Source organism: Misgurnus anguillicaudatus, chromosome 11, assembly GCF_027580225.2.
Source record: "Misgurnus anguillicaudatus chromosome 11, ASM2758022v2, whole genome shotgun sequence".
NCBI lineage: Eukaryota > Metazoa > Chordata > Actinopteri > Cypriniformes > Cobitidae > Misgurnus > Misgurnus anguillicaudatus.
In genome coordinates, this window is record NC_073347.2 from 34,935,494 (window position 1) to 34,950,857 (window position 15,364).

Sequence of the window (15,364 nt, forward strand, 5' to 3'; positions counted from 1 at the left end):
AGTGTCGTGCCTTTTGATCATTGTGTTTTCTTTGCCTATATCTGAAAACTTCTTAAAAACAACTTTCTCCAACTGAACTTTGCCTTGTACATTTATCCAGAGATAAAGCATGAACTCGACGCTGCGTTGCCAAGTCCTCTGTTTTTTGGCAGAGTTATGGTTTGGGCTACTTTTAAACTGTTTTCACAAGTTGATTTCATTTGTTAATTGATGGTATTTTGGCTGTGAATAGTCATTTGAATGTTTTAGGGCTAGTTTTGAATTCAATTCAGTTTTATTTATATAGCGCTTTTTACAATTGTTAATTGTTTCAAAGCAGCTTTACATGAGTAGATGTTGGGGAAAACACAGAAAATCAATAGATAATATAAGAAGTAGAATATAGGGGCTAAGGATAAACCATACAAGCGAGCGTAGTAATAATGTAACATATACAGTAAAGTGCTAAGTTAAGCCAAAGTTGACTGACTCTCCCGGGGACGAAAAACACCCTAGGAGAAAACCCAGTGGGAAAAACTCCTAGAAGGACAAAAACCCTTGGGAGAGATTAATATATATTTATATATATAAACACGGTAGGGATAAGAAGCAGGGAAGCGGATTAAACTGGTTCAGCCGGTGGTCGAAGGACAGCCAGTAGAGATCAGTGGTGGGATGACCTTTACCGCAGCAGGAACTGGGTCTGTTTGTCTCATTGTACTTGGGGGCGAGGACGAGACAGGGAGAGAAAAGCAGAATTCTAGTAGCGTAGGGGCCGTTCGCATATAATGCAAGTGTCATACAGTATTGTGGTTTAAAATCATCTCGGTTCCAGACAGGCTACCAAATGCCCATTGGGATGATGTTTGGTTTTGATATGTGAATCTGGCAACCCTGGTTGTGGGCTTGGGCAGACGTTTGGTTGGGATTATATAGAATGTACATGTAAACAAACATTTTAATCAAATTGCAATGTTTAGGGTATTGTAACCTTAAATCTGATTAAATTCAGTCGGATTGACAAAATTTTGTGTATGTTAAAGCAACACTAAAGAGTTTTTGCTCTTTGCCCCCCCTACAGGTTGGAAGAGGAATTGTCCATTACCACTGTCGTAAATAATTTAGCCTACTGCAGCAAAGCTGGCTCTGATCGGATTGTAGGTCTGCCGTAAGGCAAGTTTTTGAAGTTTTCACTCGAACTACAGGACCGCGACCCGACGGTTGGAAACTTCTTTAGTGCGGTTTCGTCCGATAGAGGGCTGCAAAGCAAATGTGAAAGTGCCGTTCACCCTGTTTCGAGTGGATGAACGACTGAAACTTTTTTTGGATATCTTAAGGTAAAAATATTGACACTCAGATGCTTTACATTGACACAGAGAATCATGTTATAGTCTTTTAACTCTTTCCCCACCATTAACGAGTTAACTTGTAAATTAAGAGAAAAGGCTTCCCTGCCAATGACGAGTATTTCCGACAATCCGTAATACTGCTATTATCCACCAGGTGGCGCAACTGCAACTTGTAAAACACAGAAGTATCGCCCTAGGGCAAACAGCTGTATGTCCGTGTATGTTTTGATCATCGCTCTGAATCTGATCTCTAACAAAAGTCCTTCACAAAAATGAAATGTTATCAGCTTTTTGCTCAAAATGTATCACCCATATTTGAGAGGTAATAAAAGAGAACTAAGTATGGTTACCCATACTGTATTTGAAGAATAATTAATTTAATAGCATTTAATTAATCTTTAAAAATGGTCAAGAGAGCATCCTTTATAGCAACTATATTGCGAGTTTACCTGGGACTTCATTCACAATGTAGCGCAGCGTTTTGTACTTAATGCTAAATTTAGCTATGAAAGTATGTGACAACAATGTCTGTTTCTGTTTAAAAAGTTGTAAATATAATGTAAGAAGGGTTTGTTCACCCAAAAATCATCATCAGAACAAAGAAATGATTGCAGGTTTGTAACAACATGATGATGAGTAAATGATGACGGAATTTTATTTTTTAATTAAACGGTCTCTTTAATAAAGTGTGGCAAGTCATTTGTTCATATGCATATCTGTGTATGTCTGATAGGTTTCTAGATGGCAAGATTCTGGACATCAATAAAGAGTTTCAGCCGTACCTGGGCGAGGGCGGGCGGATTTTGGAGATCCGTTCTCCTGACATTGTTGCGACTGTGAAGAAAGCTGCGCAGGCGGTGGGCTACACAGAGGGGGCGCTGTTGGCGCTGGCTATCATCATCATCCTGTGCTGCATCCCTGCCATTTTAATAGTCATGGTGACGTATAAACAGTGAGTATTCGCACAGCATCATGGCATGCACAAGGTAATTAATGACAAAAAGAGTGAACTATCCTTTTAACTCTTTCCCCGCCATTGAGGCATTATAAAACACTTCCTTGCCAAAGATGCTTTTCTGACGAGATTTTACTGCAATCTATTTTTCTGCTGTTATCCACTAGGTGGCGCTCTTAACCAAAAACAGTAAAAACTCTGTGTATGTTTGATCATTGTTCTAAATCTGATCGCTAACAAAAGTCCTTTACAAACATGCAATTATCGCAAAATTTGATATTTTAAAAAAAATCTACCCATATTTGAGAGGTGATAAAAAGAAAACAAATGAAAGCAGAAGGTCTGTTATTTCATTTGATATATTGTATATACTGGCAACTTGTTTAAAAACGCTGGCGGGGAAAGAGTTAATTATTAAAATACTCGGCCTTATCCATTAGTGGGGGGAACGAATTCCACTTACTATGTTTCAGAGGGATTTTAATTTACTTATTTTCTTTTTAAATATGATGAATTACATTGATAAGATGGCACTTATAAACGTTGCATAACACAATACATGGCAAAGCTAAAAATGCATCATTCACTTATATTTTAGTGGAAGTTTTCTTACTTTATGCCAGTTGAACTATGCAGACAGTCTTTTATCATTTAGTTAAAAATCTGGATGTTTCCTTCATGCAAACTATATATAAAGCACTACACTTCATGTACTTAACATCTCATGGGTGCTTTCGTACAAGTGTTAGCAAATCCCTGAGACTACAAAAAGTATGAAAGTTATTTTACTCAGTATTTGTAACCTCTGAGGTTTGAAGGAGAGTCTGTGAAAAACAAACAGTGGAAAAACGAGAGAAATGGATAGAGAAAAGGGAGGTGTGAGTGCTTGGATGGGCTGCCAGGTATTAAAATGGCCCTTTTTGCTGTAATTATCCACGCTAACAGGCTAAACTCCCAGCCAGCTCTGTGTGAAAGTAGATTAATTATAAGCATTTGTAGCTGATCCCAGGCATTCACTCCATCTGTCATACCTCATGAATCCCCACAATAATGTGTCATATAGAAAGAGAGAGAGAGAGAAAGTGTGGTCTTGACCTTCTGTAAAAGCCAATGAGTCAAGCCAATACATAACGGACTGGTAATAACTGCAATGACAGCAAACAGCTTTACATACCCTACATGTGCAAAGGTCTCTCACCCACACATATAAAAAATTACAATACAGCTGTTTTTACACATACTAAAGAGTTTCCTTACATCCAAAAACACACTTCTTCTTCTTTTGTGCCATTGTTTAGGGCCCTATAATTTCCGCGATCACGGAATCGCGGACGGAATCGCGGAATTGGCTAATTAACACGGAATCTAGTATTAACGCGGATTTTAGCGGAATTTTACATATTTTGAATAAAATTATGTTTTTGTGTGGGAGACGAACGTATGTCTGGGGGAAATGCAGATCGGGGGAAGTAAATCTGGGCGACACGCCCCCTCCCGTCGTTTCAGACCCACTCCAAAACACTGAAACCATGGCGAAGGGGCTCTCCACGACTCTGCTTTCAGCAGCGAAAAAATTAAGAAATTCGACGCTAAGCACTTAGTTCCGAGCAGGTCTCACATGACTTTTATGTGACCGGAGAACTGTTATTTTGGAAGTTTAGTCAACACTCTGTTCACGGTGAGCGCAAAGATACATGCACTCTCTCATCCATGTCTGTCTCACTGTACCTCTCTCACGTGCACGCGCTCACGCATCTGTCCGAAGTGCGAACACAAATCCTCATGTATTTGTTCAGTTTTATGCATTTCAAGCGAGCTGAGGCAAACTAACTATCCCTCGCATTTAAAATATAATCATCTGCATCATGGCGCCGCTCTCTGTCTCTCTTTCGCTCGCACGTGCATAGAGCTGCGTGCTCATGCTGTCCTAAGTCAGATCCTGTGTATGTTTGTAATATGCATTTCAAGCGATTGTGTATAAAATATGGATCGCGTTCCGCTGGATTGATGTGTTTAAGGCACTTCTGAAGGCACAACTGCTTTGACTCCTTGTTGTAGCCTCCTGCAACAACACTAAAAAACAATGCATTGAATTGAGTTGTGTGTGTGTGTGCGTTTGCGTGTGTATGTGCGTGTGTAAATGCATCTTTTATTTTTTAGTCATTAAGTAATCCTGTTATCCAGTTTCCCCCCCAAATCATTTACATTTTAATCATTAACATTAAAGGCACACTCTTTTTATGACTAAAATAAAAGTAAGGGGTAAAAAATATAATTGCCAAAAATTAAAACTGATAAAACGGAATTTGCAAAAATTAAAACGGAGAAAACGGAATTTGGGAAAAAATAAAACGGAATTTGGAAAAAAATAAAACGGATTTTATAGGGCCCTAATTGTTGAGGCTTGATATGAACCAAAGCTGTCGCGTGCAGTGATGTCTTGACTTTTACTCGAAGGAACAATGCAAATGAGCATCTTCGCTCTTCTCACTCTTACTCTGATTGACGTTGGGGCGTGGTTTTCCAGGGGAAGTGCCCATAAAAGGAAATGGGGTCACTGATACGTAACGGGTACCCATGTTTGAAAAAAACACTTTTTTGACACTTTGCATTTGTTTAGTATGAGGATTACAGCTCTTTAAGTGTTCATAACATAGATGGGCACTTGAAGTTAGTGACTCAGACTTGAGTTGCATTTTTATAGACTTCAGACTCGAACCGAAATGACTTCAGACTTGACTCGACATAAAAGACTCATGAATATTTTAAAATCAACTTGAGTCTTTTATCCTTAACTACTGATTTCATTAAGAAGGATTATTTCTTTGTTTTTGCTGTACCACAGAAAATAAGATCGGACCGGACCCTCATTATGGAATTCAATGACGTATATTGGCTGTGTGCCGCTGGTCACATCTGAAATGTAATAAGAAAGACGGCAGGACCAGCCTTGCCATATATTTTATTATTTGCGTTTTCGAATGTATCAGATGGTATTTCTGGGAAAACAGCCACATGCAAAGAATGTGTAAAAACAATAAAGGATACTGGGACAACAACTTCAAACTTTATTAGACATCTGAGAACACACCCGCAAAGTCACGTTAAATAATCGGCTGCTTGTTCCATCAGACTGACACTGTCTCCCTGTTAAAAATATGAGCGGAAAAAAAGCCTTTAAATCTATGTTTTTGTTTTTTTAGTATAGAAAATGCGTGGCTTTTTCTTTTTATGAAAAAGGAAAGAGAGATGTGGCTTCAGCTTTTCTCATGTATTGGAAGCGTTTTTTGCCACATTTACTGAGTCGTGTCTGCAGAAGGGACAGGATTTTGGGTGCACGAGCGAGGTGTGCGGATCAATTCCGCTTCACCCCCCTCCCAAATTGGTGCTTTCAGCACGCCTCCTATTGAAAAGGAACACTTGCGGTTGCTGTTTACCGTATGAAACGCCCATTAATGTGTACACCGCTCCCCCGTCCATCTGATTATATCACAAACAGCGTGCATTTTATTTTGAGTTTGACTTTTCTGATAATAACGAGACTGTCGGCATTTTTGCCTCACTTACTGCATTAACGTGGCTAAGCAACTGATGAAAATTTTGATTTAATCTCAAAATAAAGTTTGACTAGTTTGAACTGAATAATGGTGTAATAAATACCTAAATAAATAAAAGGGTATTTACAGAATTTTTAAATAGATGCATGTAATGATTCGAGACTCGACTCAGACTCGTGACGGAAGACGTAATTGTGCATTTACACCGCCACCGGCGAGAGCGTCAATAAAAGCTCTGGCTGCCCTGCCAACGACGCAAAAAAAATGTGTAGTGGACGCTCTGACGCTCGAATGCATTCTCTGAACCTCTCTCAGGCAGAGGTTTCCGCCTTCCGATTGGTTGCCGCCTAACCGCGTCATATGTCATTACCATAAAGTTGAGCTGATTTCAACTCTCCTCGACGCTCACGCTGTACAAGATTTCCGGCCACTTTGACGCTCTTGCCGGTGGCGGTCTGAATGCAAAGTGAGGCTTGCTCGGACTTGGGTTATAAAGACCCCAGAGACTCATGAACATCTCTGGTTCATAAGTCAGAATGCATGAAATAGCATTATACCCCTTCTTTTATATTTCGATGGAGTTTTATTCATTGGTCCAGAAATGACCCACACTGGGCCTTATTTATTCAAATTGAGCATAATGAATATCTGTATGAATCCATTCTTATATAAAGAATGAATAATTGTAAATAATAATTCCCTGTTAATGTTTGTGCAACAATTTACCTTGAAACTCTTTCTGCTCGTGTTCCTTGAATGAGGCTTGAGCGCATTTAAAAAACATCTTGTTTACAAAGCCTGGATGATAACATTAATATTCCAAAAAAAGAAAGATTCCCAGAGGCGAATGTAAGTATTTACTGCATCTGTGTTGTTTATGGCAGCACAAGATCTCAAAATGCTCTTAAAGTAATTGCATTCTGGGTAAATAAATAATGTTGAGAGGTCCACATCTTCAATAGCCTACAGGAAGCCCAGGGTCAGGATGAGACAGAATATACGAAAGACATATAGAGAAGAAAAGGAGAGTTGAGAACTGTATAGTTTCACACCGTGAGATGTGCGATAAACTGAGGTTATCCCATGTTATTATTTTATTTAAAGTGGAGCATGAATCATTAATACACACCTGCAGTCAACACACCTTTAACAGCTCCAAACACTTACGTTTTTCCATTCAAGGAAAATCACATTAAAGCAGTCTTTATAAATATCACCTTGTGTCGTGAATATACTAAAGAGTTACATCACATTTGCGTGTGCTGTTTTACTGTATAAACCTGCGTCTATACCAGGTGCTATATTCACTGAAATCGCATTGTTAAATTACATCATTTCAGCACAAACATCCCATCTATGCATGGGCGTAAAATATGTGGGGGGACACTTTTAGATTAAGATGATTCATCGTGAATCCTCTTTCATGCGCATGCATCTGTTTGGTCTGTTTGTTTGAGCTTCAAAGTTCAAAAGACAGAAACAGGAACAGCGTGCTAAAGCAGTGGCAGCTGAAGACTAAGTGCATGATGCTGAAAATAATAACTGAATATGTGTTAGAAACAATATAGGATAGTTTTGATAATCTGTGTCAGCAGTAAGTGCACTTTTTTATTGTTCAATGTGGCAGCTCTGGCGAGGAAGTCCTGCCTTTCAGTTAAAAGAACCAATCATCAATCGATAAAGGCTCAATCTGTACGCATAAATAGTAGATGAAATTACCCGTATTAGGGTTCTGTTCACATTATAATGATAACTATAAAAAATATAGTTTTAAAAAATCTTTCATATTAAAGGGATAGTTCACCCAAAAATTAAAATAATGTAATTAATGACTCCCCCTCATGTTGTTTCAAACTCATAAGACCTCATCTTATGTTCATCTCCAGAACACAATTTAAGATGTTTTATATTAAGTCTGAGAGTTTGTTGACCCTTCATTGAAAATCTACGTACGGTATACAGTCCATGTCCACAAAGGTAATAAAAACATCATCAAAGTAGTCCATGTGACATCAGTGGGTCAGTTAGAATGTGTTGAAGCATCGAAAATACATTTTGGTCCAAAAATAACAAAAATTACAACTTTATTCAGCATTGTCTTTTCTTTCACATCTGTTGTTAAGCGCATGCACGAGACTAAAGTCACATGACTTCAGTGACGCAGATGACGTGTTATCCTCAGACATGTTTACACATAAAAAACAGCTGGGGCGCACCAGATAACACTTCAGCCGCGCCGTACGTCATCCCCGTCACTGCAGTCACGTGACTTTAGTCTCACGCATGTGCGTTTGTATTTTGGATGCACAGAAATACTTGTCAACTGGTTTGTCTATGTTATGCCTGAGAATCCAACTCTTTAACTGTGTAAATAAGTAATTAGAAAAGAAAATCTAGGCATCAGAAAAATATCCTATTTATAAAATTTTTATTTTAGATGTGGGAAACATGCATGCATTATTGATGTGACAAAAAAGGACCGTTTTGGGAGGACAACAGACTTTGTAGGAATTTTGTAGCACAAACCAGAAACAATAATACCCAACAAATGGAGAAGGACTAGCTTCTCAAAGAACATTATATATATATATATATATATATATATATATGAAGAGTTTGGTTCCAAAACGCGATAAACGCCTTTTTTGAAAAAAATTAGTTACTGCCAAAATCAGTATTATACCAGGTCATTAGTTAAAAGTAAATTCTTAATTTTACGCAAAATCCAATACAACGAAAATCGAGTGGGACCAAAACATTTTACAGCTGATCGCTGTGAAAATGTAAAGACACAACGTCAAGTATAACCGCAGCAATGTGTTCTTAATATAACAAAGTAAGTGTTTTGGTTAATGCCATTAATGTTTATTTTTTAATCATTGTATACCACTAGTCAACTAAATAAATATAAAATGGTAAAGATGAATGCACATTTATACATTGATTTAATAGATTTATAGCATTTTGAAATAAAAAACTGTCATGGATTTATTGCATTTTGCGGAAAAAAATATTCGTTTTTATAATAAATCTTTGAAAATCAAGTTATGGATTTGAATTTTTTATGTTTTTATTACCTAAAGATGCTATGTGAAAGTTTGTAACAGAAAATAGTGGTCTTCATCTTGTCACTTTCTTGGTATAGAAAACACATTTTTACCGAAATTTGTCAAAATGGATTTATTGCGTTTTGGAACCAAACTCTTTATATATATATATATATGAAGAGTTTCGATGCAAAACAAGATAACCACCTTTTTTTTAATTGTTCAGAAATCGCATTTTTTGGTTGTGCATTCCAATTAATTTCAATTCAACTGCAGTTGGTTTGTATTGATTTAAACCTTCATAACTTAAAAAATACAGCTAAGTAGCACCATAAAACAAAATAATATATATATATATATATATATATATATATATATATATATATATATATTTATATATAGAGATAGATAGATAGATAGATAGATAGATAGATGGATAGATGGATAGATGGATAGATAGATTTATATTCACACACAAATTCATGTATGTATTTAAGAAACATTTACATGTGTATATATTTATTTATATCAAAATTATAAAAATTCTGAAATGAATAGATGTATGTGTGTCTGTTTAAATATACCTAATAATTACACACATTTATTGTGGAAAAAATCTCTTTTATTTTGTATGTGATTCTATATTTTTTATTTGCGCATTTATGAGGAAGAAACAGCATTATAGATGTGACATTTCTCTTTTACGGACATGACAATCCTGAAATTTGCACTCCCTTAACTGTAGAAAAAAAATGCTTTAAAATTTTCAAAATAAATGTTGCATGGGTATTTAAACCACCAAATGTTGATGTCAGAGATATATAAACCTTTGGGTAAAATCTTTACTTTTTATAACAAGGTTGACATTTGCATGGAATTGCCCTAAAATAGGCCTTAGAGTCAAGTCAGCTGACCCGTTGTGTCTTTTAAAATGCCAGCTACACCCCTGCATCTGTGTACTGACTCATAGTTTGCACCTCATTCAGAAAATGCTATTTGCTCACTATTACCACCTGATAAAAGAAGGCAGTAAATGGAAATGCAATGCAAATATATTTTGTGAACATTTTCTATTAAATGTGGTATCTGTTTTTTCATCAAATGACGATAAAGACGTATAGCTGAGCAGACACACAGAATAGTCTTTCTTTACACTTCCTAAAACTTTTCATTATAAAAAAAATGACATCAGGCGTGATGCTGTACGAGGAATGCCGACTGTTTAGGGAATTGAGTTTTGCAAATTGCATTTGGCAGTCAATTTTTTGGCATGTTTGTGTCGTGACCTGATTTGCATATTTTTTTGTGAATCAGGCGCTGAAGCTCCGCACATGATGTGGTTTATTATTACACAGTTCATTCTTAGTGAATAACCCCATTGTGTGTGTTTGAGAAATTACCGCTGTCCTAATTATGTAATAATTTTCTATTTCTCTTCTTTTCCTGCACTTTCCGTCGCCGCGTGTGGACCCTGCGCGCAGATTCAAAGAGTAAGTGTGATTTCTCTTTTTGATGTATTATTCGACAGACTCTGTGTGCTTTTAAGCCCTCGTTATTCGGTGCGGCCCTTTAAAACAGGAGCGTATGAATCAAACAGATGAATTGAGATGAGGAAGGGAAGATGTAGTCGGTCCAGGCTTCTCTGATACCGGCACAATAGAGGTGCCTTTGAAAATGAATAAGAATGACTGGTTTCATCTCCTCATAGAGTACAAAGTGAGCTGGGTTCAGTACTGTCCTAATAAAACACCTCATACCGGTGTGAAAGGTGCTGAATAACCCATCATATTTTACGCTGCACGAATAAAAAAGCGTAGGAACAGATCAAACCAGAATGGCCGGACCTTATATCCTTCAATAATAAAACGGAAATGAGTCTTTTTAAAGCCAGAAAACTTTTTTGGTCTGATTTACAGGAGGCAGACAGAGTGTGCCAAAACCGCCCGTATCCAAATGGCGCTTCCAACCGGGAAGCCGACGGCAAGCGCTCCAACCAATCTGTACGAGGAACTGGGAGACAGCAGCATGTAAGTCACTTCTTCTGAATTCAACCTTTGACCTTCATGAAAGAAACAGCGAAATGAATTTATGTGGTGCTGTGAATGAGAAATCGTGCACATCTTCAAAAGTGTGAGTGAATCTGTAGGAAATGTCAAAATTGTTGAAACGTCTCCTGGTATTTATTTGCCCTCAAGTCCCACTAAACCATTGTGACTTCCTCTCCTCCAAAAAAGCATGAAAAAAAATCGATGTTTTCCTGAATGCATTTTCCGTACAATGTCATGCTCCAACAAATATAATATAAAACACATAAATGGGATCCGTTTGTTTCCTATAGACCGTTTCAGCTGTAACAACATAAACAAACGGCTTTCGTGGATCAAACGTAACCTCCTATAACTCCGCAAAGAATCAATATCAACAAAGTCCTTTAAGAGTAGTTTATTTCTGATAACAAGCTAAATAAACAACAAGTAGATTACCTTAGTTCAAATCATATAGCTAAAATGTATCAAAAACTACACTTAGCTAATGTTATTGTGTAAAATATACTATATACACTCACCTAAAGGATTATTAGGAACACCTGTTCAATTTCTCATTAATGCAGTTATATAATCAACCACATGGCAGTTGCGTCAAGGCATTTAGTGGTGTGATCCTGGTCAAGACAATCTCCTGAACTCCAAACTCAATGTCAGAATGGAAAAGAAAGGTGATTTAAGCAATTTTGAGTGTGGCATGGTTGTTGGTGCCAGACGGGCCGTTCTGAGTATTTTACAATCTGCTCAGTTACTGGGATTTTCACACACAACAGGGTTTACAAAGAATGGTGTGAAAAGGGAATAATATCCAGTATGCGGCAGTCCTGCAGGCGAAAATGCCTTGTTGATGCTAGAGGTCAGAGGAGAATGGGCCGACTGATTAAAGCTGATAGAAGAGCAACTTTGACTGAAATAACCACTCGTTACAACCGAGGTATGCAGCAAAGCATTTGTGAAGCCACAACACGCACAACCATGAGGCGGATGGGCTACAACAGCAGAAGACCCCACCGGGTACCACTCATCTCCAAATAGGATAAAGAGGTTACAATTGGCACGAGCTCACCAAAATTGGACAGTTGAAGACTGAAAAAATGTCGCCTGGTCTGATGAGTCTCGATTTTTGTTGAGACATTCAGATGGTAGAGTCAGAATTTGGCGTAAACAGAATGAGAACTTGGATACATCATGCCTTGTTACCACTGTGCAGGCTGGTGGTGTAATGGTGTGAGGGATTTTTTCTTGGCACACTTTAGGCCCTTTAGTGCATCATTTAAATGCCACGGCCTACCTGAGCATTGTTTCTGACCATCTCCATCCCTTTATGACCACCATGTACCCATCCTCCGATGGCTACTTCCAGCAGGATAATGCACCATGTCACAAAGCTTTAATCATTTCAAATTGGTTTCTTGAACATGACAATGAGTTCACTGTACTAAAATCACCCCCACAGTCACCAGATCTCAACCCGATAGAGCATCTTTGGGATGTGGTGGAACGTGCCCTGGATGTGCATCCCACAAATCTCCATCAACTGCAAGATGCTATCCTATCAATGTGGGCCAACATTTCTAAAGAATGCTTTCAGCACCTTGTTGAATCAATGCCACGTAGAATTAAGGCAGCCGAAAAGGGATCAAACACAGTATTAGTATTGTGTTCCTAATAATCCTTTAGGTGAGTGTAATGTATACAATCTTAACTACAGATTGTCTGCCAAACCTTCAAATAGCAGTCATCCATGATCCAGGTTTTGTTCAAGAGTTTAGTTTAGCAACTAGTCAGACAATTAAACAAACAGAGACCGGAAGTAAAGTTCGCTCAGACGCGTAATCACGTCAACGTACGTGTGTCCGATGAAACCAAGTATTCTTAAAGTTGAAGTTTATTCTGAATCCATTTTTTTTTTTTTTTTGCATAACGTTGCTGTTTGGGCACAAATAAGATCTGCAAAGTTACAATGCTCGAAGTTCAATGCAACGGGAGATATTTCTGTAACAGAAATCGCTTCTAAAAAACTACAGTGAATGGCTGGATTGCCTACAACTAATCCTCTAATTTAGGCTCAACTGTCCATTTAATGCACTGACTTGATTTGCCATTTGAGAAAGAAATGAGTTTTACTCCTTATTAAGCCGTAACATTTACCTAAGAGAGAAAGTGTTCCTTTCTGACATCCCAAAAGTAATAGTTTTATTGGTAAATTAGCTGTGCTTTTGGCTTGATTATGAAGTCTTTCCACTGAGACGCGCTCGCTGGACATGTCCATTAAGTGCAACAGGAGTCCATCCCCAGTCAAGGCTGTCCTAAAACTGAAGTGAAATGCTAATAGATTAAGAGATTATAGCAGAAACACAACATCTGTGTCCCTCAGGTAAGCACTTTCAAAGTGCCTTTGATTTAATGCAGTCAAAACGAATTCGGCAGCTAACACAAATCGAAACAATTTTGTATGCAATCCATTTGAATAAACGCTGAGATTGCTGAGCTGTGTTTTTCTGAAAAGCAGTTTGGAAGCATTAACGGGAAGGGACAACAGGTTTGCTTTTGTGCATCGCGTGCGTGTTTGGGCAGAAAGGTTTATTGCTTTTTCCGATATAAATAAAAACAGCAGGCTGTCAGTTCTCTTACAAAAAAACATACAAGGCAAATGTGTTTTATTGTCATGCTGATAACCTTCAAGGTCCTAAAACAGGCTTTTTCTTCTTTCGAGGTGAAATGTGAATTTACCTTTACATGTATGCATTCCGCAGACGCTTTTATCCTTGTCCCTGGGTGTCGAACCCACCTTTGCGAACAGTGTTATGTATAAATGATAGGGCTGGGGTTATATTTTGTCTATTATGTATGAATTTCATGGCTGTTTATCTCACTTGTGTCATTTTTGAGTGCTTGTATTGCACGTTTCACACGTTGATTCTTAGGTATGTGTATATCATCTCAAATCCCTTGTCACTTTTGTTTTATTGTTTCATTCTTCAATCTGTTCTCTGTATTTTTCAGGCTTGGACTGCAGTGAGTAATATGAAATATTTGTCATTACCCTGCAGTGTTCTTCCTTACATGATATTGTTGGTGTATTTTACCTCGCGGTGGTTTGTAGCGTTTAGTCTTCTCCTCCACCTTAGTATCTCCTTTGTTAGTTTTCTTTAGCATTTTATCAGTTTTTGTATAGTTTGTCATATTGTGTATTGCAATACAATATTAGCATATTATTTAAGGGATAATGTATAGGCAGACGGTTGTTATTGCAGAAATAACCCCTCATTCACTAAGCATGCATACGCACAAATTTGTTTGTAAACTATGCATTCAGATTCATGATTCAACAAAAACTGTCATACTAAAATTTCTTCTAAATGTTTGCAAAAATCCCAACCACACGTGCGCAATAATCATAAACAAGGAAAAAACTATAATATACATCTGTGTTATATTTTTCCTGGTTCATGATTATCGCGCACACGTGGTCTAACTGTGGGTTCACACCAGACGCAAGTTCAACAATTTGCGCAAGTAGATTTCATACAATGCAAAGACTTGATCAGACGCTTCCTCGCGTGGTGCGATGGGAATGACGCGATATGGGCGGCGCGTTTGCTGCGAAAACACGCGCTATTCGCCTCAAACTCGAGTGAAAAATTTGCATGACACGAAGTTAAATCCCGCGAGTTATCTAAAGCGAGTAACGCGATGCTCCGCGTTTGGTGTGTATGTAGCATTAGTTGTTCTTACGTTTTTGCAAACATTTAGAAGAAATTTTAGTATGAAAGTTTTTGTTGAAACGTCTGAACGCATATTTTACGAACAAAGTTGTTCGTACGCATGCTTAGTGAATGAGACCCATTGTGGTCAGTGTGATCTTGTATTACACTGAAGGGGTTTATTTCGACTGGCTGTACATTATACCGCTTATTACATGGCTATTTACCTCATAAGTAAGGTAAGGGACATTAAATATCAATTTGAAATATTTTATGAGCTCATTTTTAACTCTTTCCCTGCCATTGACGGATTAACTTGTCAACTAAGAGAAAACATTTCCCTGCCAATGACGCTTTCCTGGCGAGTTTTTACGGTAATCTGTCATTCCGCTATTAGGTGGCCACTTAAAAAAATGGAAGCATCAGCTAATTCTAATAATATTGTAAACTCCTTATCTGTTTTGATCATCTGATTCTGATCTCCTAACAAAAGTCCTTCACAAAAATGCAATTATTTCAGCTTTTTGCTCAAATGTAGTATTTTTGAAGAAACCAAATGAACAAATGAAGACATTTGATACATTTGTATATTTATTAGAGCTGCACGGTTAATCGTTAAAAGATTGTGATCTCGATTCGACCCCGCTGAACGATCTTAATCCAGCATTTCGAGGATTCAGGTAATTATATTTTCAAAGAGGAAAGACGCAGTCTCGTCAGTTCTC

At 37.7% G+C, this 15,364-nt stretch overlaps 1 protein-coding gene across 2 annotated transcripts in view; it reads left to right on the forward strand.

The window, feature by feature from the left end:
- Positions 1-15,364, forward strand: part of pcdh15a (protocadherin-related 15a) — a 351,466-nt gene that overhangs the window by 313,924 nt on the left and 22,178 nt on the right. The window contains exons 31-33 of one of the 2 annotated variants that reach the window (XM_073873588.1): positions 2,062-2,280; positions 10,369-10,377; positions 10,804-10,914. In XM_073873588.1, coding sequence (XP_073729689.1) covers positions 2,062-2,280; positions 10,369-10,377; positions 10,804-10,914 — 339 coding nt within the window. Of the gene's footprint in view, positions 1-2,061; positions 2,285-10,368; positions 10,378-10,803; positions 10,915-15,364 lie in introns of those variants that run through there. The other variant, XM_073873587.1, reaches the window with a different exon arrangement.